Source organism: Phoxinus phoxinus, assembly GCF_949152265.1.
Source record: "Phoxinus phoxinus genome assembly, chromosome: 1".
Lineage (NCBI taxonomy): Eukaryota > Metazoa > Chordata > Actinopteri > Cypriniformes > Leuciscidae > Phoxinus > Phoxinus phoxinus.
In genome coordinates this window covers 10,549,342-10,577,314 of record NC_136876.1, presented here as the reverse complement: position 1 = coordinate 10,577,314, position 27,973 = coordinate 10,549,342, and the positions used below count along the sequence as shown (strand labels likewise).

General features: G+C 40.5%; 1 protein-coding gene across 1 annotated transcript; it reads left to right on the top strand.

The window, feature by feature from the left end:
* Positions 1 to 27,513, top strand: LOC307009868 (uncharacterized protein). Its single transcript, XM_079634051.1, has 67 exons — positions 1 to 183; positions 2,192 to 2,375; positions 2,441 to 2,597; positions 2,710 to 2,762; positions 2,893 to 2,913; positions 3,010 to 3,175; positions 3,248 to 3,332; positions 3,409 to 3,523; positions 3,603 to 3,723; positions 3,806 to 3,915; positions 3,993 to 4,163; positions 4,251 to 4,475; positions 4,543 to 4,755; positions 4,834 to 4,983; positions 5,217 to 5,366; positions 5,455 to 5,530; positions 5,715 to 5,847; positions 5,925 to 6,150; positions 6,233 to 6,356; positions 6,426 to 6,547; positions 6,626 to 6,677; positions 6,772 to 6,855; positions 6,944 to 7,120; positions 7,230 to 7,305; positions 7,393 to 7,549; positions 7,630 to 7,704; positions 7,787 to 7,949; positions 8,024 to 8,208; positions 9,088 to 9,309; positions 9,387 to 9,508; positions 9,606 to 9,687; positions 9,772 to 9,855; positions 9,923 to 10,028; positions 16,630 to 16,633; positions 18,273 to 18,456; positions 18,523 to 18,679; positions 18,783 to 18,835; positions 18,935 to 18,955; positions 19,060 to 19,225; positions 19,307 to 19,391; positions 19,463 to 19,577; positions 19,657 to 19,777; positions 19,875 to 19,984; positions 20,060 to 20,230; positions 20,310 to 20,537; positions 20,600 to 20,812; positions 20,891 to 21,040; positions 23,342 to 23,467; positions 23,539 to 23,632; positions 23,765 to 23,906; positions 23,992 to 24,217; positions 24,306 to 24,429; positions 24,499 to 24,620; positions 24,697 to 24,748; positions 24,844 to 24,927; positions 25,020 to 25,196; positions 25,328 to 25,403; positions 25,482 to 25,638; positions 25,713 to 25,787; positions 25,866 to 26,028; positions 26,096 to 26,280; positions 26,348 to 26,569; positions 26,656 to 26,777; positions 26,894 to 26,975; positions 27,064 to 27,147; positions 27,225 to 27,330; positions 27,414 to 27,513. Exons 1-67 carry the CDS (start codon positions 104 to 106, stop codon positions 27,452 to 27,454), a joined length of 8,505 nt encoding a protein of 2,834 aa, XP_079490177.1. The 5' UTR covers positions 1 to 103; the 3' UTR covers positions 27,455 to 27,513.
* The last annotated feature ends 460 nt before the right edge of the window (positions 27,514 to 27,973 follow it).

Below are 27,973 nucleotides of genomic sequence, written 5' to 3'. Positions count from 1 at the left end.
GATTTAGAGTTAAGCTGTAGAGCAGTGTGGATCTTAACAGAAGTGCTGCAGGGTTTTTGAAAGAGACTCTTGATTTCTGTCTAGTCTTGGATGATTGCTCTTCATGGCTGTGAGGGAGATTTGTGTTTGGAAAGGGCTCATTTTAGCCCTCTTCCTCTTTGCTGTTGATGGACAGAAAAGGCCGTGAGTACCATGGGCTTTGACGTGAACTGAAGCAGACTAATGTTTATGCTGATGCAGTTTTAAAGATTGCAAAATGAATCCCCAAAGCTTTAACCATATGTTAAAAGTTAATTAAGCATCTTTTACTTTGTGGCCATCTAGTGGTCAAATAATGAATGGCGTTCATTAACACTTGTTACAAGTCATTGTTGAAATGAGTTTCTTGTTCCTCATCAACAAAACGGTCTTGTTCTCGTCTTTTTTACCATGGTAGTCCAGTGTTGCCAATTCAGTGTTTTGCTCGTTTTTCTGCAGCTTAAAGGTCTCACCCAGACAACCAATCACACATACTTAAACATTCAGTGCTCCAACATACAACCTAGAGCTGCACTATTAATCTTTAAGAGATTGTATCTCGATTCAGACACATCTTATTATTAAATGACAGATTTGCCTGTTTATTAAACCTTTGACAATCAAACAGAACATCAAATCTGTGTTGGTGCTGCTGAGCCAGAGCGAGCAGTTGTCATTAAACTCAAACTAGAATACTGTGCAAAAGTTCATTTCAGTAATTCAACTTTAAAGGTGAAACTGATGTATTATATAGACTCATTACATGCAAAGTGATGTATTTCATGCATTTATTTGTTCATTTTGATGATTATGGCTTCCAGCTTATGAACCTTTTCACAATATTCTAATTTTGAATTTGGGGTTTTCATAAACTCAGTGTGAATTACCCCACCATAATTAGGGGGTAGGCCTACTACTCCTTCACTTCTATGATCATCATGGTCCACTACCATATCAATCCCCACCGTGGTCTAAACATGCGACAAACTGATAATCAGTAGGCTACAGAATATCTCATTGTTCTTATCCAAAAGAGAACTGTTTTGATCAACTCCCAAAAGTTAAGTGCGCTTTAATGCCATTCTAATTACTAGTAAAAGTAATACCTTTACAAGAAGCCTATTTCATGAAATATTGATTTGGTTTATTTTTTAGATTTCATAAGACCTGGAGGTGAGACCCAACCCTCTCATATACTAAACCGAAACCAATTCCTATACCTGCCCGGACAACAGGGCTATGAGTTGATTCAGTCCAGACAATCCCTACTAGAGGAATTTCCCTAGCGTTTTGTCATTCAACGTTGACACTTGAGAAGTTGAAGTCGTTCTCTATCTCCGTTGCTTCTAGCCACGGCGGTTAAAAATGGTACGGTCCACAATAGAGGTGTCTGAAATTGCTTAACATTAAAATGTTCCTACAGTGAAAATAGGAGTTGACTTGTATTGTAACTGTAATTATATTTTTTCACAATATCAGAAATTATCTGACCCCCTGATCTGTTATTTCTGTCTCTTTGGGCGGTACTGGGTCTTCATTGGGGGGTATAGTACCCCCTGTAATTTGAATAATTCATAAACTGTAAGCCATAATCATCTAAATTAAAACAAAGACTTGAAACATCTCACTTTGCATGTAATGAGTCTATAATGTATCAGTTTCACCTTTAAGTTGAATTACTGAAGTTAACTTTAGCACAATATTCTAATTTTTCTTATGGAGTTTTGATTGTACACCACTAGGTGGGTGACTAGTAAATGTTAAAGTGTATGTCATTGAATCATTCAAGATATTAATTTAGTAATGAAACAAGTGAATATTTAAAAATCATCTTGTCAAACTTATTTTTTCAATAATTATTTTTTAAATGCACTACATCAATTAACATTGTTAGAACTTCTGTTAAGTAACATGTTATTTGTTCAGAGCTGTGACCTTTTCCAGGAACAAAACCTAGTTTTTATCCAAAATCATGCAGCTTTAATACCACCCCAACTAAACACGCAAACCCTCTTCTCTCCTGATGGCGATGATCTCTTTTGGGCTGTTTTTGATGCACAGACCTGGCATTGGCAACCCTGTGGACACTTTCTGTGGATATTCAACCAACATGTAAATGTTCTGACCTGATTCCATTTGGTCCCTGAACCTAAACTTAATGATGTTTACACAGGTTATTCATGGTGACGTTCCCTGCAGTGATTGAAACTGGATCTGATGCCAAATTGTGTGCTAGTCTTCTGAAACCCCAAGAGAGTCTCACAATGACTGTTTCTCTGCTTGATGAGGAAAATGGTTTGACTCCACTTATGCAGCAGGTTTCTTCAAAGCCATTTCACCGCTGCTTTAGTTTCCAGGTATGCCATTAGATGCATTTTTTTTCTTTCTTTTTTTCTTCTTGTTAAACTGGGTTTCTCCACAGGCTCCTCGAGTAGATAAAGAATCTGTGCAGACGCTGAAGGTAGAAGTTCAAGGGAAGGTCTTCAGAGCGACTGAAGAGAGGAAAGTCATGTTCAGACGTTACCTGCCTTTGACCTTCATCCAAACAGACAAACCCATCTACAATCCAGGACAAACTGGTGAGCTGTGAATGACCCTTGGTTGAATATTAAAGGTGTAGAAAGTCCAATCTGCTGCAAATTCAGATCAAGTGCATTATGCAATTAATGTAAGTTCATTGTGTCTTTGCAGTGAATTTCAGAGTTGTCACTATGGATGCCAAATTTGTGCCACTTGATCAGATGGTAAGGTCTGGCCATGAAATTGCACATTTATTGCAGGTCATTTTTACTTGAGCAGTTTTGCAGTTCTCTTCAATGACTGCTGCAATGGTGTCTTTCTTTTAAATGCTTAATATTTCTGTCTGTCTTTCAGTACAATCTGGTGGTGGTGGAGGTGAGTTTGTTCTGGTGCAAGTCTTTGAATGGAGCTGCTGCCACTTTCTGTACATTTTGGTTTGCTGTTTTTATGAGCTGTTCATTGTTTTAATAGGACAATAACAATAACCGGATTGGTCAGTGGACAAACGTTTCTTCAACGAGGTGGATATTGCAGCTTTCTCATGAATTAAACCCAGAGGCTCAGATAGGGATGTACACACTAAAAGTTTTTATTGGCGACCAAATGACCTCCCATGTTTTTGAAGTGAAAAAATACGGTAAGTTGTGAATGATGTGCAACAGTTCAACGAAAGATCTGAGATCTTACAGTGTTTTTATTTCTGGCTTAGTTTTGCCCAAGTTTGATGTGACAGTAAACGCACCACAGATGTACAGTGTTGCAGATGTGGGACTTAAAGTTGAGGCTTGTGCCAAGTGAGTGAAACCTACAGATATTTTCTTATCTTGTGGTTGGTCCGTTCTTGATTTTGTTCCTTGTGAGGTTTCCCAGATACACATATGGCCAACCTGTACCTGGCCAAGCCTTGTTGGAAGTATGTCGTGAGCCGTTTTCATATGTTGTGGTTCCTGATTTGACCCGTCAATGCCTGGATAAAACTGCAAAGGTTTGACTCCTGCCTTACAGTGGAGGGTTTTTCTTCTGCTTGTGCTTGACTTAAATGTGACACTTTGTTCTGTTACCAGATGAATGCCACTGGCTGCGCCTCCCTTACCGTCGATACATCAGTGTTTTTCAACACCAAATTTGAAAATAATATGCAAGACACTTTTCTTGTAAATGTGAATGTCACTGAGGAGGGAACGGGTGAGATTGGCTGATCTGAACCAAAGATATGTGTATGGAGGAAGTTAACTTGTTTATTTGAGTTGGTTTAATTTTCCCCCAGATGTAGTCATGTCAAAATCTGCAACAGTGTCCATAACGTTTGAAGTTGGCAAAGTCATGTTTTTGGACACCCCGGAATATTTTGAACCTGGATCAATGATTAATGGGAAGGCAAGGAAAAAAGTTAATTCCTTGTTGCAGAAGCCTTCACATCGGTTCCCTTTCCTAACCTTGATCATTCCCAACAGATCTCGATGTCTCGTTTCGTTGGTACTCCAATTGCAAACAAAGTGGTTTATCTACTGGATGGTAACAGCTGGCCCAACAAACTGCTGATGAATCTGACCACAAATCAGAATGGACTGGCCTCGTTCTCCCTCAACACTGCTAATCTTCCTAAAGCTGCTCTGAATCTTGTGGTATGATTTGCTCTTTGTATTTTGAGATGTAGACATTAAATTTCTCTAAAAAAAATAAAAATAACGATTGCATTCATTGTTCCCCAGGCAAGTGCGACTCCAGTGGTTGTTAATGGTTACAAATCGCCATACTTTACCACGGACACAAGGGTTGTTAAGCTTCTCCACCTTGATTCTCCCAACAACCCATCTAGTGAACTGACTATAGTGAAGCTTGAGCAGCCTCTCAAATGTGGTGCTTCGTTTCCAGTGACTGTGAAGTATTCTTTTGTTGGAGAGGCTGGCGACTACAGTGTTGACATCATCTATATGGTGGGTGGACATAAAAAAATAAAAATAAAAAAAATATTAGGAACTTATGTATCTGTTTGTCTGTCAGGTCTTGTCCAGAGGAGTGATCGTCCTCCATGGATTTCAGACGGTCAAAGCAAGGGCTTCTAATACAGTCACGAGCGGCTCTGTGTCGTTCCAACTGTCTGTCAGTGTCGATATGGCTCCAGCAGTGCAGATTCTGGTCTACTGCGTTCTGCCCAGTGAGAATGTTGTTGTTGGTAGTGCGTCGTTTGACACAGAAACTTGTCTCCAAAACCAAGTATGATGTGCACTAGCATCTTTTGTCTTCAAGTGGGGAATGGTGACATATCTTACAGTGTATTGGTCATTGTTCCAGGTGTCTCTACAGTTCTCTCCTGCTACTGCAGTTCCTGCTGAAAGAAACGTTCTGACTGTCTCTGCTCAAGCAGGATCTCTGTGTGGCATCAGTGCTGTAGATCAGAGCGTCTGGATCTTGGAGCCAGGAAGACGTCTGAGTGCTAAAATGGTATCCATGTGTAGTTAAATTCTTGTTGGTCTTGACTGACATTCAGGTTCAGCTTTAGAATTTGAGTTGTGCTGAGATCAATAGGACAAACCTTTTGTTGTGATTGTAGCAGTTTTAGTGTACGTCTTAACATACATTCATGTTCTGACATAACATGCCAAACATTAATGAATTTATTCAACATTTTTCAAAAGTGACATACCTAAACACTTTTTTTTTTTTCATGGTTCCAGGTGTTTGATTTGCTCCCAGTGCAATCACTATCAGGTTACCCATACAACGTTGAGGATGAATCAGAGTGTCTAGGTTTTCAACCCCGTCTAGCTTTTGATATGGATCCTGGCTACACTGATGCCACAAATCAAGCCTACACAACCTTCAAGGTAGAAAAACATATTTTGTGACTACATGGTCATGAACTGAGTTATTGACTTTAAATCTGTATTGTGTTTTGACTTGTCACTCCAACAGAGCCTGGGAATGAAAATTGCAACAAATCTCGCTGTACGAGCCCCTCCGTGCCCGCTGTATCCCAGATTCCCAGAAGGTAGGTCTATGCAGAGAGGCCATTCTTTCAATGAAAACAAATTATGCATGACTTGAACTTTCATTCAGTTATGTGAGGTTACACCTCCTTAGTGGAAAAGCAAGTTGTGGTGTTGGGTGTTTTAATCATTTCTATAGATGCAACAAGAGGGGCAGTTTGGTGTAAAATTGCTTGTCTTTTTCAGTGATGAATTTGAATGGTCCTGTAGAAATGGCTCTTCCAGAAGCAGAAAGTGCTGGAGGTGACACTTCCACTTTAAAAGTGACTGTCAGGAATTACTTTCCAGAAACATGGCTCTGGCAGCTTGCCCATGTGGGGTTAGTGCCTTCTAAAGCTACTTACCCAGGTTTTACTTCTCCTGTTCCCCTTATTTCTCTCTTCTGCTGTCTTTCAGAAACACTGGATCCACACAAGTTCCCCTCACTGTTCCTGACACCATCACCACATGGGAAACAGAGGCATTCTGCCTGTCCTCAAAAGGTTTCGGTCTTGCTCCTCCTGCTCTGCTGACGGTCTTCCAGCCTTTCTTCCTTGAGCTCTCCCTGCCGTACTCCATCGTCCGTGGGGAGTCTTTTGATCTGAAGGCCACGGTCTTCAGCTATCTTTCCAAGTGCATCATGGTCTGCCATGGTTTTCTTTTAGATAATTTCTGTATAGAGATGGTCATGTGTCTTTGCTCCATGTGTTCCGTTTCATTGACAGGTTAAAGTAACACCAGCTTCATCCACGGCCTTCACTCTTAAACCATATACTGAACCGTATGTGTCCTGTCTTTGTGCCAATGGGAGAAAAACCTTTAAATGGGGGTTCTCAGCTTCTGTTCTAGGTCAGTTTTGGATCTATCTAAATTGTAAGTGTATATTTGGTGTCGCTCACTTCCTGTCTGTCACTGCAGGAACTGTCAATGTGACCGTCAATGCTTCAGCTGAAGCATCCCGGACCCAATGTGGCACTGAAGTTGTGACTGTGCCGACGAGAGGACGCATTGATGTAGTCACACAAAGTCTGTTTGTCCTGGTAAGTGTTAACCAGCCTTCTGGAGTCTGGTCATGGCACTCATGCTGCTTTACTGATGTTGTTTTATTGCTTCTATAGCCTGAAGGAGTTGAAAGGACAAACACCCAGAGTTGGTTACTGTGTCCAAAGGGTTTGTTTGCACTCAATGATTCCCAATACGTTCTCTATGTACAGCCAAACATTAGCCTAGCTCTGAATGCTGATTTATTCTGTTCGGTCTGCAGGAAAAGTTCTTTCTGAAGATGTGACTTTGACATTTCCAAAAAACGTGGTTCAAGGATCTGCCAGATGCTCAGTTTCAGTCCTTGGTAAAAAATGTAATTCAGTAGAAACTGACATGTGAAGGTTGGTAGAATAACTGTTTCTGATGTGGGTTTTATGCTTGACCTCTTATAGGGGACATAATGGGTCGTGCACTGAAGAATCTAGATGGGTTATTACAGATGCCATGTGGCTGTGGAGAACAGAATATGATCATTCTTGCTCCAAATATTTACATCCTGCTGTACCTGAAGGTCACAGGGCAAATCACTGCAGCCATCCGAGAGACTGCAACAGGCTACCTTCAGAGCGGTATGGATGACAAACCCACTTTGCATATGTAAATGATAGTCCAATGGGAAGAGCAGGACTAGGCTTCCTTGGAATTTAGTATCCTACATTTGGCTTTTGACCCAATCAGGATACCAAGGAGAACTAAACTTCAGACACAGCGATGGATCATACAGCACGTTTGGTTATGATGAATCAAATACATGGTGAGTTTCTCATTGTTCTAGTGTGTATAATCTGCTGTGGCACCAGCTTTTTGTAAGTTCTGTTTGTGACCTCTTCTCCATGGCCAGGTTGACCGCCTTTGTCCTGAGGTCCTTTGGTCTAGCGAGGCAATTTATCTTCATTGATCCAAATGTCCTGCAGAGTGCAAAGGATTGGTTGATCAGCAAGCAGGGTTCAGACGGCTGTTTCATGCAGCAGGGAACTCTGTACCATAGTGATATGAAGGTGTGTTACATGTTTCTTAATGCACTGGAATCTATTGAGTAGGTTGAGACTTTTCTTGTAAATTGTATTTTTTTTATTAGGGTGGAGTTGGTGACGGTGTGACCATGACTGCCTACATTGTTGCATCGCTGATTGAACTTGGTGTCCCCTCCATGGTAAAATCGACCCAGTAATTGTATGAGCTCCTTGCAGATGACCTTCCTGTTCTGGCTGTGATATTTGTTTTGGCTTTTTTAGGATCCCATCATTACCAACGGTCTGTCATGCTTGAGGCCTGTCATTGGGAACCTGGGAAACACTTATGCAACGGCTCTGCTGACCTACACCTTCAGTCTGGCTGGAGAGACCACCACTCGAGCACAGCTTTTAACTGCCTTGGACAACCTTGCCATTTCTGAAGGTAAGATTTACCAGCTTGATGTTGGTTCATCAGGGTCTTTGGCATAAACTTTCTCCCCTCAATCTCATCCTAAGGCACCAAGCTCCATTGGTCTCAGACGACATCTGGTGATACTCTGGCGGTGGAGATCAGCTCTTACGTTCTACTAGCAGTTCTTGCTGTTCAGCCTCTCACGTCGGTTAATTTGGGCTATGCTAACCGCATTGTCAACTGGCTTGTGGCCCAGCAGAATCCCTATGGAGGCTTCTCCTCCACCCAGGTGCCTACCAGTGATGCGCGGGTCAATGTATAAACAACCCGCACCCGACCGACGTTTTCAATAACCCGCCCGCAACTCGGACCGCAAAAAAAAAGAAAGAAAATATTGTACCCGACCCGCTTCCTGACCCGCGTTTTTTTAAAGTAGCTATAGTAAATGCTCATCGCGTCATGGGCCATAGACGGAGGAACTAGCGGTGCGCATTTTTCTGAATGCTGTATGATATCGCCTAGTGTTTTGTAATAAAGGCTTGCTTTATTCATTTAATTCGTTTCATTTTCTTAACAATTAAGATGCTGCATGTGTTTATCCAGTCTAATCGAAGTGCGCTGCGCGTCTCTCCCCCGACTTTCCCAACAAAAACCCCGCCCCCTCTCAGCAAATACATAAAACTGACATTACTGAGCTATATGCGTTTAAAAGCCTATTAAAATGGCACAATGGCATTGCTCAGTTCAACGTGTTGGGAAATCGGGCATTTTGTCCCGCGTCAGCTTTTAGTCAAAAGTTAATAACGCGCTCAACATTCAAAAGGTAAATAAGGATTTCCCACTGTCATCTCTGACTGAGCTCGTGCGTCATCCTCGCGCAGTTATTCAGCCAATAAAGTGTATACACCTATGTATTTCATAGAACATTGTGTCTAGTACTATATAAAGTACAAAGGTTTAATTGGCATCTTTATTTCAAACGACCCGACCGACCGCGACCCGAATATCATTAAAAATATTTTTGGATGACTCGTAACCGCAGGTAACCGCGGGTGACCGCAGGCACCCGCTCATTTTGGATCAACCCGCGCATCACTGGTGCCTACCAAACATGAGTGCAATCATTTGGATTTTTTATTTATTTTTTTAATCTGGTACTTATTTTTAGGACACAGTGGTAGCTCTTCAGGCTCTGTCTGCGTACGCTGCTCAAGTGTTCAGCTTGGATGGCTCCGGCTCCGTCACCGTACAGTCCTCAGCAGTGGGAGGAGACTCGTATAGCTTCAAAGTGAATCGGGACAACCGGCTGCTGTATCAGGAGAAGCGGCTGAAGAACGTTCCTGGCAAATATAGTGTTAAAGCATCAGGATCCACTTGTGTGTCTGTGCAGGTCTGTATCTTCACCCTCTAGATTTGCTGTGCACATCCAAATCTAAATGCGTTTGTTTTTTTCTACTCGTACTATAGGTTGCATGTTTCTACAACATCCCAACACCCGTTAAAGTTTCCAGGACACTGAGTGTCGAAGCGAAGGTGACTGGAGACTGCCAAACGCTTGGAGCCAATCTTATGTTGAAGTTCAATGTGAAGTAAGTAGCATTGTGTCCTGAAACTGATGTTTATGACTCTTACAAAAATGAAGCGTTGTTCTTGATCTTTTTGACTAAACCTCTTTTCATCATTTAGATACAATGGTGTAAAATCAAGCACTAACATGGTTCTAGTAGACATTAAGCTCCTGTCAGGCTTCACGGCAGACGCGTCACTGGTTTGTATTTAAGATTGTTTAGAAAGTTCTAAGATGCTTGAAGCTCCTTCAACTAATTGTGTAAATGATGTCTCTTACCCATAGCTTGGTTCTTCACCCCAATCGTTTGCCCCGCTAGTGGAACGGGTTGATGTTGAAGATGATCATGTCCTAGTGTATCTAAAAGAGGTGAGACTGGGTATATTACTAGCTGCCATTTTCTCATGTGCTGTGGTTCATCCTTTCTGTCTCACAGGTTCCCAAAGGCGTCCCCATGAGTTACACTCTGCAGCTGAAACAGGTTCTTGCAGTGAAAAATCTCAAGCCAGCAGTCATAAACGTTTATGACTACTATCAGACAAGTACGCTTTCGTCCTAATCATGCTTTGCTCTGGCTGAATTCACTGTTAATAATCCAGTTAATTTTCTGTTCCTATTTCAGGTGATTCCTTTGAGACCACCTACACATCGCCCTGTCTATGATTTGATTCAGTACTGGCTGTAGGATGCGTGACTTGAATAAAACCACTTTTATACAACCAGTTCTGTTGCTTGTTCATTATCTGTGATTGTTTGAATTAGTCAGTGTTCATGAGTTTCTAGTTGTCCTGTGACTTCTAATCCTTAACATGGCTCACTCGAAGTTGCAGTTCTTTTTTTTTTTTCTTTTTTTTTTTTTAACTAGCCATTTAAAATTGAGGTGCTTTGCTTGCAGGTGACCCTTCATTAACTGGCAAATTTAACTTTCTTTTCCAACCATGGTAATAAGTAATAACTGTTCCAATGCCTGATCAGTGACTTTCTGATTTGTATTCAAATTCAGACAATCTTTCTCAAACCATTTAATACGGTTTATGCATCTGTAAATCAAGCCAATGACTAAAATATCAAATCGCATTGTTTCTCTTAGTAGGATAAAAAAAATATATTTAAACTGATTAAAATGTATGCAGAAAGTAATCAAAGAACGCTCCATTTCCAATAGCCCAAGCTGTCAATCACACAACGTGAGTTTTTGGACACTTGCCAAAACTCGTTACGTTCTCAATGCTGCTGTTACACTGCATAATGAAGCTCTTACTTTACTTCATGTTTGCATTGTTATTTGGTGAAAGCATTCGTGAGTGCAGAAATTGCCTAGCAATGCTGTAATCTTTTCATTCATGCGATCAACAGACCGTCTGTTCAATACTCATCACTGCAACCTTTCATGTGATGGAATAGATCTAAATAGCAATCTTGATAGCTGTAAAAGTATTTGAGAGATTTCCACATGTAATGCTAGCTATTTAAATGCAAACATGTCAACCAATCACAGCAGTGGGTGTTTACACAAGTTTCACAGCAGACACGCCTTTTCAAACAGAGCATGGAAATCTGAGGCTAAAACCAGGATAGGAAAAATGCCTTTTATATCTAAATTATGACAATTTTTCATGTAAAAATCATAGTTACATTATATAATAAAATAGACCAATTCATGACCCCTTTAACAGCTTTTAAGCCTGGGTAAGGAAGCATTTCACACTTGTTATTTAAAAAAGGAGTTAGCACTGCTTTTTACCTGGGGTTATGAAACCCAAGCCTGGTTCTACCAGACTCTTGTACATTTCATTTGTACAGAGAGTCTGGCCTCTCTCCATTGACAAGCGTTAACTTCTTTGATGGTGGGTACTCTGTTGAAGTTTAAAACTATTGGATCTGCCCAGAGTCACTCTGGATCTAACCAATCGATCGCTAACGTTTGGTCGTGACGTATGACGACTCAAACTAGCGCACGACCTCAACGTCATCATTCTCAGCCACTCCCTCTGTTCGCTGATTGGACCTGCAAAAAATGATCGGAGAAAACCCAAGAATACACCACAATCCCAGACCTAGTACTGAAGGAAAATGAAAATTGAGCGGACGTACGTAGGAGGGCGGAGCCAGGCTAATGAAACCCTGCTCTGGAGCAGGATTAGCTCTGCTTTTATTATGTTAACTCCACGTTGCGGTGCCAAACTTGTACAGTGTGAAGTGATGCGGTGTTAGAATGCTACAACTATGCTTAGCAACTGACAACTAATCGTGAGCCTTCTATTCACGCACTTTAGGCAGTCACGGAAACACAGCGTGGTGTATGGGGATTTAGGAATGTGCAGTGTGAAACAACAGCTTATGAATAACCAGGATTAAATGAAACACCCGTTTCCGCTGATTGGCCAACATATCGTGCTGTCATCAGTTACTCAGTTATGCGCAACAGAATAATAGTAATACGGCCCGCTGCTACAGTTGTACGGATTATTAAAGCATTTATTGCAACTCCATGTCATCTCTCTAATGCAATCATTTGACTTAAAACCGACGTTGATCTGCTTGATCAATGCAGAAATATTTTTGGAAACATATGCAATTGCTGAAAAAATAAGCAATTTAACAAAAGTTAAGGGTCAAGAGCCCAAATAAAGCAAACACTGATCACCATGATGACCTCAAACAAAACATTTTCAACAATCATCTACACATCTGTTAATTCTCAATAAAACTTGTGTAGACGTCTGACAGAAATAGTCAGTCTGGTTAGTAATAAGTGAAGCTGGTAATGCTGTTTGTGGAGTTGTTCAATCCTCCTCTGCTGAGATCTTCACAGATTTAATGTATTTTAGTTGATTTCATCTAAGGCTGTGGCTGAACAAAGTTGTGGTTTCTTTATCACTTTTCAAATCCATGATGCCCATGTTCTCCAGCATGATTTGAGAGGATCCAAAGGGCATCTTGAGCAATAAAAAAAAATCTGACTGTCTGTACAGAGTCACATGATCAATAATACTTATTTACTTGCATAGAAAAAGTAGAAACATTTTTGTTTAAGAAAATTCCAGGTTTAATGTATATTTTCAATTTGATTTCATACTTTTATTAACTAGTGCAGCCAAACAAGAGCTGTATTTACAGTAATTAAACTACAGTCTTCACATCCACTTTACAGAAACACAAAGTCGGTCACACAAAACACGTGTGAAGATGTGTCTTAATGACCAAATATACAAACCAGGAATAATTTCACCACACAGATGGATCACAGATTTAATCAGATGTTAAATTTAACCCCTCGGATAAATGGTAACGCTTTAATAAATCATTTCATGTATGCCGATGATCTGGCTATTGTTTCCCCTAGCAGTGCTGGATTTCAACAGTTGCTGAATATATGTTCTGATTATGGGCTCAAATATGACGTGCAGTATAATGCTAAGAAGAGTGTTGTCATGATATGCAGAACAAAAGGGGATAAAGACCTCAACTTTCCAGTTTTTTTATCTGGCAGGCAAAGTGCTAGGTGTTTGTAATAAAACAAAATAGCTGGGGCACTTCCTCACAGATCAATTGTCTGATGATGATGACATGTATAGGCAGTGTCGTATGCTTTATGCTCAAGCTAACATGTTAGCAAGAAAATTCGGTAACGCTTTAGATTACAGCCCGGAAAGTACTGCGTAATTACAATGAAATTACAGTGTAACTTTCGGTAATTACAGTGTACCTATAAAGTACTTATGTGTAAGTATAGGGGAACAATATGTAAAGTCTTGGGAATAAAGGGGTAACAACCAGGAAAATACTGCGTAATTAAAACTAAATTACAGTGTAACTTTCGGTAATTACAGTGTACCTATAAAGTACGTACGTGTAAGTATATAGGGGAACAATGTAAAGTTTAGGAATAAAGGGGTAACAACCAGGAAAAAAAAAATAATATTTAGGCAAATTATTTACAATCTGATATAAAAAAATAAAAACAAATTACCCTACTTTATAAATGCACTGATATATAGGCTACCCCGTAATTTGAAAAAAGCCTTTATGTATTTGTATACACTATTATTACAAAAAGGTGCAGTGTATGTAGCCTACTCGCTAAATTGCTCCCAAAAGTAAGATTGTATTATAGTATAAGTACCCCGTAGTTCTAAAATACTTACAGTATAAATAATTTGCCTAAATAAAAATTTTTTTTTCCTGGTTATTACCCCTTTATTCCTAAACTTTACATTGTTCCCCTATATACTTACACGTACGTACTTTATAGGTACACTGTAATTACCGAAAGTTACACTGTAATTTAGTTTTAATTACGCAGTATTTTCCTGGTTGTTACCCCTTTATTCCCAAGACTTTACATTGTTCCCCTATATACTTACACATAAGTACTTTATAGGTACACTGTAATTACCGAAAGTTACACTGTAATTTCATTGTAATTACGCAGTACTTTCCGGGCTGTAATCTAAAGCGTTAGCGAAAATTCTATATGTGTTCAGACAATGTTAAGATAAGGCTCTTTCAAGCCTACTGTCCTCCACTCTACACTGCCCCATTGTGGGCCAAGTTTAAAAAGACAACCATACATAAGCTTCAGGTGGCTTATAATGACTGTATGCGAATATTGCTTCAAAAACCTAGGTGGTGTAGTGCAAGTGAATTGTTTTGTAAGGCAAGAGTCAACACTTTTCAGGCTTTATTGAGAAATCTGATGTACAAATTTATTGGTCGACTGGATGGTTCTCAGAATGGTATTATTAAGTTACTGGTAAATCCTAGTGAAAGTGTTGTGCCATACCAGTCACAGCTGTGGAAGCACTGGTATAACTGTCTTTTATAATTGGTAATTGTTTGGTTGTTGTTGTGTTGTTGTTGTTGTTGTTGTTGTTTTTTATGGTTTTCTAATGGACCTTGAGTCTGTCAATAAAGTTGAACTGAACTGAACTGAAATCAAGTCATATTATAATAATAATTTCAGTTTTGCTTATCTACCCCGAAGTGATAAAATTCTGTATCAAAATTTGAAGGCCAGACAAGTAGTTTGTTAAAGGTGCCATGTGTAAAAATTGAGGTAAACATATCCAAAAAATGAGCTACACGCATCAAAAGAATGAGAAGAAATAAAGGCGATGATGTCATAAGTCTGCAGAGTGCTGCAGAGATATCAACCTTAATTAGCATTAGCATTACTAGCCACGGCCCGACAGGTGTTGTAATACCAGTTTCGGCCATGGGAGGCGGTATGCAGGCAACATAACCAGCAGTCAACCAGCAATACACGAATAACTCGCACGGCTTGTGGGCGTACTTGAACCTGATGTCAATCGTGTGGACAGTACAGCCCACTACTTCATTTCAATTCAGGGAAGAGAGCCGCTCGTCACGGTCCGGGCTCGAAAGCGCGGGGGACGGCGAGCGAACTGCAGCGCATAGCCCTGTTTTACAACGTTCAGCACCCATTCTGACACGCCCGGGATCGCTTCCCATGCTTTCGCACGCATAGCTAGGGGCAGAATGGTCTCCGTGTTCTGACCGCCGCACTGCGCGGGTTCGAGAAACTGAAACGGAGGTATCAACGCGGCGCGCGCGCCCTCGTTGTCTGAATATTGCTGCTCGCTGACGACAGCAGCCGGCTGTTTCACATTCAATGACTCGGTCGCTAAGGACGGAGAACAATTTGTGGCGCGAACAGGTCATTTGTAGCCTACTGTATCTTTCAACAGTGTTCGTGTTTTTTTTTACTATAGAAGAGATGATCGGTTCACGTGCGCTGTCTGATGTTGACCAATGATGTTGACAGAATGCTGTCTGTCAAATTAATTTAATTTAAACAATGTGTATATACAACTCAAAATGTAATATGAACAAAACGAATATGAACATATTCACTGGTAAAGGTGAAGGGGAGTAGCTTGAAGATGTCATGTTTCAAAATCACTTGACATCACCCAACGTTCCTCTGGAGGCAAAACGTCCTCTATTAGGCTTCGGCTATGGCTCTAGGGTTGTTGTGAAGGTAGGGGCGGAGCATAGAGACTATGCCGTTTCTCGTCTGTTACTCTAGAGTAGACCAATTCACTTTATGGAGGTATTACTGCCCCCATCTGGTATGGAATGTGGAGTATGACTTGATTTTTTTTGCCAGACAATACACATGGCACCTTTACGGCTTGTTTTTTTAGGGAATTACAAACATGCGCACATATATTCAAACGCGCAAAACTATAGAATTAATTCTTGATGCACACGTGAGCGCCATCAGCGTTTCTCACAGGTTTGCGTTTAAAGTCTGTTTAGAGAGAACGGTGTCGTCTTAGCGGCCCCTAATTTAATAACTAATGATCGTTCAAAATTAAAAATAACTTTAGCTGGAAAATATCTTTATTCAAGAACAGCTATAAAGCCAAAACAATGTTACCTTGAATTATCCATTTATCTCTGTTAAGCAGCTTTGAAACAATCTACATTGTTTAAAGCGCTATATAAATGAAGATGACTTGACTTGACTTGACGTCCTCTGAAAGGCATTTTTTGGCCACAACCATCTCAATTTTTCTAGTTGTCCTTTTGTTTTTTTCCAAAACCCCTTCCGATTTTTTTGTCAACATGGAGGCATCCCCAAGATATACACCTAAATATTTTAAACCACCTTTCTTCCACTCAAGTCCAGCAGGGAGTTTAAGAAGGCATCTACCTTCCCACTTTACACCTATAGCTTCACTATTAATCCAGTTTACCAAACTCATTTATTATTACTTGCAGGGTGTCTACTTCTTCTTGATTTTTTTATCATGAAAACAATATCATCAGCATAAGCTGATAACTTAATTTTACATTCAGATTGCGGTATACTAATTCTTGATAACCAAACTCTCTTAGCGTCTGCCAGAGGTATTTATGCTCAACCCGGTCAAAAGCTTTTTCCTGGTCTAAGGAAATAAGACCAAAGTCTAGACCCAATGATCCAGAAATGTCTCTAATTAAATTAATATGGTCAAAAATAGACCAATTGGGAACACAGTATGTCTGGTCTACATGGATGACCCCACCAATCACTTCTCTCAATCTAATCGCAAAGGCTTTGGATAAGATCTTCATAAGATCTGACACAGGTCTCCAGTTCTTTATGTTTCTGAGGTCTCCTTTCTCCGGTAGAAGGGTGATCAAAGAATGCATATTTCTATTTTTTAAGTCCAAAAAAAATTTGGTTGGGCCATCCATCGCTACACTTTGAAAACGTGAGCGCACCAGAGCATTTGTGCTTTGTGCCTGTGCTTTAACACCCAACAAATCATCCAAAACTTTCTTTTTATCTTAAATTTAACACATTCTCTGTCTCTAACGGATTCCATTACATTTTGAATTTCAATTATTTCTCTCTCTAGATCTTCCAGAGATCGGGAAATGTCTATAGGAGCATTGAAAGTATACAGCACAGTTGCTGTATCTCAATTTTTGCATTATCCCACCATTGCTTTATAGGATCAAACAATGACTTCCTATTCTTAAATTGTTTCCAACAATAGCCAAACACCTCACAAAGAAATGTATCCTGCAATAAAACAGTATTAAAGTGCCAATAAGCGCTTCTTGGCTTTACATTAGTAATAAAAACATTACAGCTGACTAAACCATGACCTGAAAAGCCTATGTGAAATTGCACAATAATAATATTTTTTAATACATTTGTATTAAAATAATTTTTTATTTAAAGTCCAAAGTAGTCGATTGTCGAGTGAACTCGACAATCGACTACTGTGGACTTCGACCGAAGACAGGATGTAAATACAGGTATGTGTGCTGGCTGAAAAAACATCATTTGTATTCATATCTTTCACATCTAGTGCAGTCAGATTCACTCGTGTTCACTCTGAAGGAATCACTCAACATGGCTGGGCACTTGTAATGACACATCAAGGATGATAAGAGAAATAAAAGCAGGTTTAAAATTTGCCCCATTCAAGTCAATAGGGTGCAAATTTTAAAAAGAGGATAACACGGTGTAGGCAACACCGATTTTTGTCGTTGTTCTCTGTATTGACAGCACTCCAAATTTACAAAAAATATAGCTCAATGTTAAAATTGACTGGAGTTCTCCTTTAACTGAAAGCAACTTGCACTGACAATATCTTAAAATATGTTTGTTTTTTTTCCCTAAAGGCACATGTATAAAAGCTACTTAAATGCCCTAATTGAACAAATGCCTAATCCTGGCTTAATCTAAGCACCGTCTGTGAAACTGGGCCTACATGTGTCACTGGCAGTATTTAGATGTGTTTTAAATCAATAGATTCACCAGATAGAACTCAATTAACTCAATTAATTCCAGGTGGTGGTTAATCAATTAAATGAGCAAAATAAAGTTAGCATTCCCTGACAATTAAAAGTGTTTAAATATCCCTGCGTTCAGTGCAGAGGATTGAGAGAAGCAGCAGCAATAAACAGTGGTAGCGTAAGAGAAGCGCTCTAAGAATTGTGAAAGAGACTTGATTTTGGTTTGGTCTTGGATGATTTTTCCTCATGGCTGTGAGGGAGACTAGTGTTTGGAAAGGGCTCCTTTTAGCCCTTTTTCTTTTTGCTGTTGATGGACAGAAACCAGGGCCGTAAGTACTGTTAAATGTGATTTGAAAGGAACAAGCATTCTGTTGTCTGTTTTATGTTGGGATTAACTAAACTTTGTAGATAGTTTGTGAACCGATTGAAACTTTTTCAACGTCATTGTTAAAGATCACTATTCTTCATTTGTTGCTATCCAGTGATAAACTAGATGTCCTGTGGTTTCTGTATTTTTTTCACAGGTTATTCATGGTGACGTTCCCTGCAGTGATTGAGTCTGGATCTGATGCCAAATTATGCATAACTCTTCTGAAGCCCCAAGAGCGTCTCACAATGACAGTTTCTCTGCTTGATGAGAAAAACAGGACAACTCAACTTGTGCAGCAAGTTTCTTCAACATCGTTTCACCGCTGCTTTAGCTTCCAGGTCTGTCATGAGATGCATATGCCTTTTTTTTTTTTTGTCTGGTTTGTTAACTGAGTTTCTCCACAGGCTCCTCGAGTAGATAGAGAATCTGTGCAGAAGCTGAAGGTGGACGTTCAAGGGAAGGTCTTCAGAGCGACGGAAGAGAGGAAAGTCATGTTCAGACGTTACCTGCCTTTGACCTTCATCCAACCAGACAAACCCATCTACAATCCAGGACAAACTGGTGAGCTGTGAATGTCCCTTGGTTTAATATCAGAGGTGTAGAAAGTCCATTACGATACAAGTTTTGATCAAGTGCATTAATGTGAGTGTTGATTTCTTTGCAGTGAATTTCAGAGTTGTCACTATGGATGCCAGATTTGTGCCTTTTGATCAGATGGTAAGACCAAATGTTTCACCATATTGAGTTTTCTGGCCATTTCAGTGATCAGTGTGTGTGTTATTTTAAATGTTTAATCTTCATTCCTTTGTCTCGCAGTACAATCTGGTGGTGGTAGAGGTGAGTGTGCTCCAGTGCAAGTCTTTTGAATGGGAGTCAATGCAGCTTTTTGTACTTTTGCTTTGTTTGCTGTTTTTCCTCTGAGCTGTTCATTGTTTTATTAGGATAATCATAATAACCGGATTGGTCAGTGGACAAATGTTTCCTCAACGGGGTGGATATTGCAGCTTTCTCACGAGTTAAACCCAGAGGCTCAGATAGGGATGTACTCACTAAAGGCTTTTATTGGAGACCGAACAATCTCCCAGGTTTTTGAGGTGAAAAAATATGGTAAGTCATTGTGAATAAACTGTGCAGCAGTTCAGTGACCGATCTGAGGTCTTGATTCAAGTCATTTGGTTTCTGGTTAAGTTTTGCCCAAGTTTGATGTGACCGTAAACACACCACAGACGTACAGTGTTGCAGATGTGGGACTGAAAGTTGAGGCTTGTGCCAAGTAAGTAAAGATTTATTTTCTTGTCTTGAAGTTGGTCTGTTCTTGACCTTGTTCCTTGTGATGTTTCTCAGATACACATATGGCCAACCTGTGCTTGGTCAAGCATTGGTGGAAGTGTGCCGTGAGCCGTTTCCATATGTTGTGGTTCCTGATTTGACCCGTCATTGCCTGAATAAAACTGCAAAGGTTTGACTCCTGCCTTACAGTGGAGGGTTTTTCTTCTGCTTGTGCTTGACTTAAATGTGACTCCTTGTTCTGCTACCAGATGAATGCCACTGGCTGTGCCTCCCTTACCGTCGATACATCAGTGTTTTTCAACACCAAATTTGAAAATAATATGCAAGATACTTTTCTTGTAAATGTGAACGTCACTGAGGTGGGAACAGGTGAGATTGGCTGATCCAAACCAATGGCACTTGCTTTAAAGTTTGTTGGCTGTTCACTTTTCTATTGCATTCCTCAACCCCATCCTCACTCCCCCAGATGTAGTCATGTCAAAAGCTGCAACAGTGTCCATTACGTTTGAAGTCGGCAAAGTCACGTTTGTGGATCTCCCAGATTATTTTGAAACCGGATCAATGATTAATGGAAAGGCAAGTAAATGTTAATTCCATGTCACAGGAGCCTTCATATTGGTTCCCTTTCCTAACCTTGATCATTGCCAACAGATATCAGTGTCTCGTTTTGATGGGACTCCAATTGCATACAAAGTGGTTTATCTCCTGGATGGTAACAGCTGGCCCAACAAACTGCTGCAGAATCTGACTACAAACCAGAAAGGACTGGCCACGTTCTCCCTCAGCACTGCTAGTCTTCCTAAAGCTGCTCTGAATCTAGTGGTAAGATTTGCTCTGTGTTTAGTGAAATGGACTTCTCCCAATCTCTCACATGAAACTGATTCAATTCGTTGTTCCCCAGGCAAGTGCGACTCCAGAGGTTGTTTATGGTTACAAATCGCCATATTTCACTACAGATACAAGGGTTGTTCAGCTTCTCCAAACTGCTTCTCCTGACAACCCATCATTTAGTGAACTGACTGTAGTGAAGCTTGAGCAGCCGCTCAAATGTGGTGCTGCATTTCCAGTGACTGTCAATTATTCTTTTGTTGGAGAGGCTGGTGACTACACCACTGACATCATCTATATGGTGAGTGGACATTAGTTTTTTTTTTTTTTCAGCACCTTTTATGCATCCATTTGTCTTGTCAGGTCATGTCCAGAGGAGTGATCGTTCTCCATGGAATTCAGACGGTCACAGCAAGGGCTTCTAATACCGCCACAAGCGGCTCTGTGTCGTTCCAACTGTCTGTCAGTGTCGATATGGCTCCAGCAGTGCAGATTCTGCTCTACTGCGTTCTGCCCAGTGAGAATGTTGTTGTTGGTAGTGCATCATTTGAGACTGAAACATGTTTCCAAAACAAGGTATGATGTGCACTGGCATCTTCTGTCTTTAAGTGAGGAATGGTGATGTATCCTATAGCCTGTCAATTTTTGTCCCAGGTGTCGCTACAGTTCTCTCCTGCTACGGCAGTTCCTGCGGAGGAAAGCGTTATGACGGTCTCTGCTCAAGCAGGGTCTCTGTGTGGCATCAGTGCTGTAGATCAGAGCATCCGGATCATGGAGCCAGGAAGACGTCTGAGTGCTGAAATGGTATTGTGTGCCTCAATCAGATTTCCTTTGTAGCGAATTGGCTTAAAATAAATATGAATAAATCACTACTTGTTATCAATTATAAATATTTTGATCAGTTAATAGAATTTAATTTTATTGTGGAAAAATATAATATTACAATCAATAAACCTGTTTGTCCCATGAACACTTTAACAGTTTAATTATGAGAAATGCACATTTCTGGGGTATGGGAAATGTCTCCTATTGTACAGTACTAAAGAGCAAGTAGTCAAAATCTGCATGATTGGGGACTCGGGTATATGAGCATGAAACATGGACAACTTCATGTGTGACATGAACAAGACTTTTATAGACTAAACTTAAACTACTCTTAACATACACATGCATATGCATGCAAGTTGTAGCATTGTTTGAAATTCAGCAGATCATCAGCCTTGAGCAAACAATCAGTTTAGTTACAACACGCCCTTTAAAGGGGTAAGGATACTTAATGTATCAAATGAGACTTAAAGGGCACCTATTATGGAATTTTGACATTTACCTTTCATGTAGTGTGTAACATAGATCTAAGTGAACTAAAACATCCAGCAAAGTTTGAAATGTGAAAGTGCAACGTATATAAAGTTATTGTCTTTCAAAAGTAAGAGTCGACTCGGAGTCATTTTTATGAATCGTTAGAAGACCGTAGCTTTTTCTCTGACTAGATGACGTCAACTTGTCAAGTTATTTGAATATGATACGCCCACTTATTGCGCTCCAAAGCCAGGGAAAACTTCATGGTGTTATGAAGTGCGACTCAAAAGCCAACTTTTTTCATCTGCCCAAGGAGGAGCATTTGAAGACTAAGTGGCTACAATTCATATAACTATACCACAGAAGTATAGTCCGAGCCTGGTGCTTTGTTCGCGCCATTTTGAAGACGATTGCTTTTTAAATGCAGTCAAACTTGGATTTGCGAGCCGGCTGATATTGAAGGAAGGTTCATTTCTAAGTGTATTTGCATCAGCTTCCTCCTCCGTATCACAACCTGTAAGTGTTATTAATAATTGTTGCTTTTATGTTTTATGTAGCATGCTTAATTATTATTTTGTTTGTTGTGTAAGCACCGTTTAGCTTCTAGGTCTTCAATGGCAATTGTATTGAGATATGTGAAGTGTTTGTCGTTGTTTTCGGAGTTGTCTTAAAGAATAGAATAATACCTCGTAGTAACGTAACTGCATTTTTTTTTTATGCATCGGGCTAATGCAAACAAAGACTGATTGTGCTTTTGCAATATGAACTCTGGGCTATGCTCGCTAACATAACATTAAATTCTTTATCTTATTTTTAGTTTTTTACTACAAACTACAAAGCAGTGGACTATAATCCTTATTATAACATGATTTAATTGATAAAAGCATCATTGTACTCCGTGTTAAACAATAAGTATTATCTCTGTAAACACTGCTGGGTCATCTGACCAATCAACGCAGATTAGCGTCGCGCAAAAGAATGGTTTGGAAAAATGAGTCGTTGAACGAATCATTTGGGAGTCGGTGAGCAAATCAGGTAAAAATAAATGCATATTATACGAAAACAAGTGTTTTTTGACATTGCATGCACGTAAAACTGTTGTTGGGGACTCCCTAAACAACATTAGGAACATTTTAAATGTCATAATAGGTGCCCTTTAAGTTTGATACTTGCATGCCTCGCCCATTTGAATAAAACTGTCCTGATGCAATTTGAGGCTCCAGTTGATCTTTGCTGATGTCTTGATGAGAGAACCAGTGGGAATCAATCTTTGGTGACTGGAAAGACAAGGCCACAGCCTGGCACAAGCTTGGGGGTCCTTCGAAAACTTAGTTCAGCATCTTCACATCAGGATTTCTCAGACTTTATTGGATTTCTAAGATATCTTGTTTTTGGGTTTTTTATTTAAAAGCGTGTGAAGATGTCACACGCTCTGGAGTTGTGTGAGCTAATTTGGAGGGAATTTCTTTTTTACCATTTGTTCTAGCAGGCCCTTGAATATGTAACTTGATTGACGCATTTGTATAAGAATCTTGAAGATTATTTTCTAAACACCCAATGTAAAGTCTTAAGGCTTAATGTTTCCTGTAACTGTTTGCTGGATCATTCATTAAATATGGAGAATTATGTCTGATTTGGTCCAGATGCTACACCTTTTTAGAACTAAAACCCTGTCATGCCATTGAACTAATTTAACCAAATTGAAGACATTTGTCCTTTAAAATGTGATAACATTGTGACTTTGACTTTTGAAGACCAACGTGTGAGACTTAATACTAGAAGACCAGTTTCTCTCTATGTTCTCAGGTGTTCAACTTGCTCCCAGTGCGATCACTATCTGATTATCCATATGAAGTTGAGGATGAACAGGAGTGCATAAATGTTCGACCCCGTCGGGCTGTTCCTACAGACCAAGCCTACGAAACCTTCAAGGTATAAAACTGTTCATTATCCTGTTTAATAAATTCACCTTAATCTTCAAATGTTTTTCTCTTGCCTGACAGAGCATGGGGATGAAGGTTGCCACAAATTTGCCTATCAGAGTACCTCAGTGTGTCATGTACAGAGGCCTGAATTATTATCGTAACTTCCATGATGGTATGTCAGTTTGTTTCTTGCGCTCATATTGCCACATGACTTCATTGATTCCTTACTTTTATTATAGTTTGTAGCTTATGTGACCTGAAACTGCAAGCCATTTGGAAACTTAAAATTGCTGTTCTCTTTCAGTAATGTATTATCGTTATCCTATGGCTATGGCTGGAATGGCTCCTCCAGTAGCTGAAAGTGCTGGAGGTGACGCTTCCTCTTTTGATGTGACCATCAGGACTTACTTTCCAGAAACCTGGATCTGGCAGCTTGCTCAAGTGGGGTTTGTAATACCTTTTTTAACATCTAAAGCTACTTTCCCACAGTTTTTACTTCTTTTTATAGTTGTGTCCTTTTTTTTTCTTCAGAGCGACTGGATCCACACGAGTTCCCCTCACTGTTCCTGACACCATCACCACATGGGAGACTGAGGCATTCTGCCTGTCTTCCAAAGGTTTTGGTCTTGCTCCTCCTGCTCTGCTGACGGTCTTCCAGCCCTTCTTCCTGGAGCTCTCGCTGCCGTACTCCATCGTTCGTGGGGAGTCTTTTGATCTGAAGGCCACGGTCTTCAGCTATCTGTCCAAGTGCATCATGGTCTGTCATGGTTTCTTTATATACTGTAATGGATCTGTATAGAGAAGGTCATGTGTCTTTTCTCCATGTGCTTTTTTTTCATTGGCAGGTTAAAGTAACTCCAGCTTCATCCATGAACTTCACTCTTAAACCATATACTGATCCGTATTCATCCTGTATTTGTGGCAATGGGAGAAAGACCTTCAATTGGGTCCTCTCGGTGTCTGTTCTTGGTCAGTTTTAGACGTCTGATACCAAATTTAAAGTTTGTGGTGTTGCTCACTTCCTGTCTGTCACTGCAGGAGCTGTCAATGTGACTGTCAATGCTTCCGCTGAACCATCCCAGACTCGATGTGGCACTGAGGTTGTGACCGTGCCGACAAGAGGACGCATTGACGTAGTCACTCGAAGTCTACTTGTCCTGGTAAGTGTTACCAGCCTTCTGGAGTTTGATCATGGATCTCATGCGGCTTTACTGATGTTGTGTTTTGCGTTTATAGCCTGAAGGAGTTGAAAGGACAAACACCCAGAGTTGGTTACTGTGTCCAAAGGGTTTGTTTGCACTCAATGATTCCCCAAAACCTTCTCCCTGTATAGCCAAACATTAGCCTAGCACTCAATGCTGATCCATTTTGTTCGGTTTGCAGGAAAAGTTCTTTCTGAAGACGTGACTCTGACGTTTCCGACAAATGTGGTTCAAGGATCAGCTAGATGCTCAGTTTCAGTCCTTGGTACAGCATTTCATGGAGTATAAACTGACACAAATGTTTGGCGGAAACCGGAACGGTTTCTGATGTGGGTTTTATGCTTTACATCCTTGTAGGGGACATAATGGGACGTGCACTGAAGAATCTAGATGGGTTATTACGGATGCCATCTGGCTGTGGAGAACAGAATATGATAATTCTTGCTCCGAATATTTACATCTTGCTGTACCTGGAAGTAACAGGGCAACTGACCGCAGCCATCCGAGAGACCACCACAGGCTACCTTCAGAGTGGTATGGGCGAGCAGATCCATTTTTAGTGTTGTGGAGACTAAATCTTAATGACTTTATTCTTTGATTCCCATCGAAATTATCAAGACTCTCTTATAAGCTCATCCCCTGCCACTGTTCTTTCTTTTGAACAGGATACCAAGGACAACTAAACTACAGGCACAGTGATGGATCATTCAGCACATTTGGTTATGATGCATCCAATACATGGTTAGTTTCATACTAATATTCTAGTGTAACCTTTGTCATAAGTGGTTTGTTCAGTTTAACAACTTCCTCCACTGCCAGGTTGACCGCCTTTGTCTTGAGGTCTTTTGGTCTAGCGAAGCGTTTCATCTTCATTGATCCGAATGTCCTTCAGAGTGCAAAGGACTGGCTAATAAGCCAGCAGGGTTCAAATGGTTGTCTCATGCAACAGGGAACTTTGTACCACAACGACATGAAGGTACATGTGTTATCAAGTGCACCTTAACCATAAACCTTCCAAGTTTGTTTTTAATCTATGTGCTGGTGTTTTAGGGTGGAGTTGGTGATAACGTGACCATGACTGCCTACATTGTTGCATCGCTGCTTGAACTAGGCATCCCCACCACCGTAAACTTATCCAGTAGTTGTAAACTCCTTGCATATTTTCTTTTTCTGGCTGTTGTCTGACATCTGTTTTGCTTTTAGGATTCTGTCATTGCCAACGCTCTGTCATGCTTGAGGCCTGTCGTTGGGAACCTGGGAAACACTTATGCCACCGCTCTGCTGACCTACACCTTCAGTCTGGCTGGAGAGACCACCACTCGATCACAGCTTCTAACAACCTTGAACAAAGTTGCCATTTCTGAAGGTAAGATTTACCAGCATCTTGTTTAATCCAGTACTTTGTAATCAACTTCCTCCCATCTCATCCTAAGGCACTAAGCTCCATTGGTCTCAGACGACATCTGGTGATACTCTGGCAGTGGAGATCAGCTCTTACGTGCTGCTAGCGGTTCTCGCTGTTCAGCCTCTCACGACGGCTAATCTGGGCTATGCTAACCGCATTGTCAACTGGCTCGTGGGCCAGCAGAATCCCTATGGAGGCTTCTCCTCCACCCAGGTGCCTCTGACCACCAAACATGAGTGCAATCATTTGAGGAGATTTTTAATCTGGTGCTTGTTTTTAGGATACAGTGGTGGCTCTTCAGGCTCTGTCTGTGTACGCTGCTCAAGTGTTCAGCTTGGATGGCTCCAGCACTGTTACTGTACAGTCCTCAGTAGTGGGAGGAGACTCTTATAGCTTCGATGTGAATCGGGACAACAGGCTGCTGTATCAGGAGAAGCCGCTGAAGAACGTTCCTGGCAAATATAGTGTTAAAGCATCAGGATCCACTTGTGTGTCTGTGCAGGTCCGTATCTTAACCCTCTCTATTTCTCTTTCTTTTGTGCATATCCAAATCTGATTAGTCTTGTCTGCCTGGCGCTCATACCGTAGGTGGCGTGTTTCTACAACATCCCAACACCCGTTAAAGTCTCCAGGACACTGATTGTTGAAGCGAAGGTGACTGGAGACTGCAGACCGCTCGGGTCCAATCTTATGTTGAACTTCACAGTGAAGTAAGAATAGCTTTGGCTTTGTGTCCTGAAACCATCTCTTGTTTGACTCATTCAAAAGGATCCTGCATTCTTGATTCTGTTGACCTAAACCTCTATTCCCCATCACCTTTATTCAGATACGATGGTGTAAAAGCAAGCACTAACATGGTTCTAGTTGACATTAAGCTTCTGTCAGGCTTCACAGCAGATGCGTCACTGGTTCGTAGGTTTAAAATTTAGAAAGTTCCAAGATGCTTGAAGCTCCTTCAGATGTGATTGTGTCTGTAAATTATGGTATTTTCCTCAGCTTGGATCTCCACCCCAATCGTTCATCCCGCTAGTGGAGCGGGTTGATGTTGAAGATGATCATGTCCTAATATATCTGAAAGAGGTGAGACTGTGTACACTGGGTATATTACTAGCTGCCATCTCGATTGTGGTGTATGTGCTATTCATCCTTTCTCCCAGGTTCTCAAAGGTGTCCCCATGAGTTACACTCTGCAGCTGAAACAGGTTCTTGCAGTAAAAAATATCAAGCCAGCAGTCATCAACGTTTATGACTACTATCAGACAAGTATGCTTTCATCCTAATCATTCATTGCTCTGGCTGAATTCACCATTGAACAGGATCCAGTTAATTTCATGTTCCTTTTTCAGGTGATTCGTTTGAGACCACCTACACGTCTCCCTGTCCATGATTTGATTCAGTACTGGCTGTAGGATATGTGCCTTAATAAAACTGCTTTTATACAATCAGTCCTTTTGTTGCTTTTTATTTATTTGAACATTTGTTTGAATCAGGAATTTGTAGTGTTCATGAGTTTATATTTGTCCTGTGACTTCAAATCCTTAACTTTGCTCACTCAGGCAGTGTCTGTTCTAGTTTGTGGTGTTCAGCTGCAATGATTTACTCAAGAACTATTGCTGTGCTTTACTACAATAGGACAGGAAGAGCTAAATAAACTGATTGCATCTAAACCAGAATGTTTACTACATCGAATATCCACCAATTACTGAAACAGTTGTTACCTGTAGCAGAAGAGCCTCTTCTCAATATTAATTTGTCTTTATTTACAGGTCATGTCCCAAGACTGCTCAAGCTGGCAGTTATTAAGCCTCTCATTAAGAAACAATTAGATCCAAATGAATTGGCAAATTACAGACCCATTTCAAATCTTCCATGTATGTCTAAAATACTAAAGTCATGTCTGCTCATT

What these genes read in the sequence shown, in the direction of transcription:
- LOC307009868 (XM_079634051.1), top strand. Translation starts at nt 104, where the DNA reads ATGGCTGTGAGGGAGATTTGTGTTTGGAAAGGGCTCATTTTAGCCCTC. An exon ending in AACAGGCTACCTTCAGAGCG is followed by an intron (nt 7,121 to 7,229) that starts GTATGGATGACA and finishes TGACCCAATCAG; the next exon opens with GATACCAAGGAGAACTAAAC. An exon ending in TATGATGCATCCAATACATG is followed by an intron (nt 25,404 to 25,481) that starts GTTAGTTTCATA and finishes CTCCACTGCCAG; the next exon opens with GTTGACCGCCTTTGTCTTGA.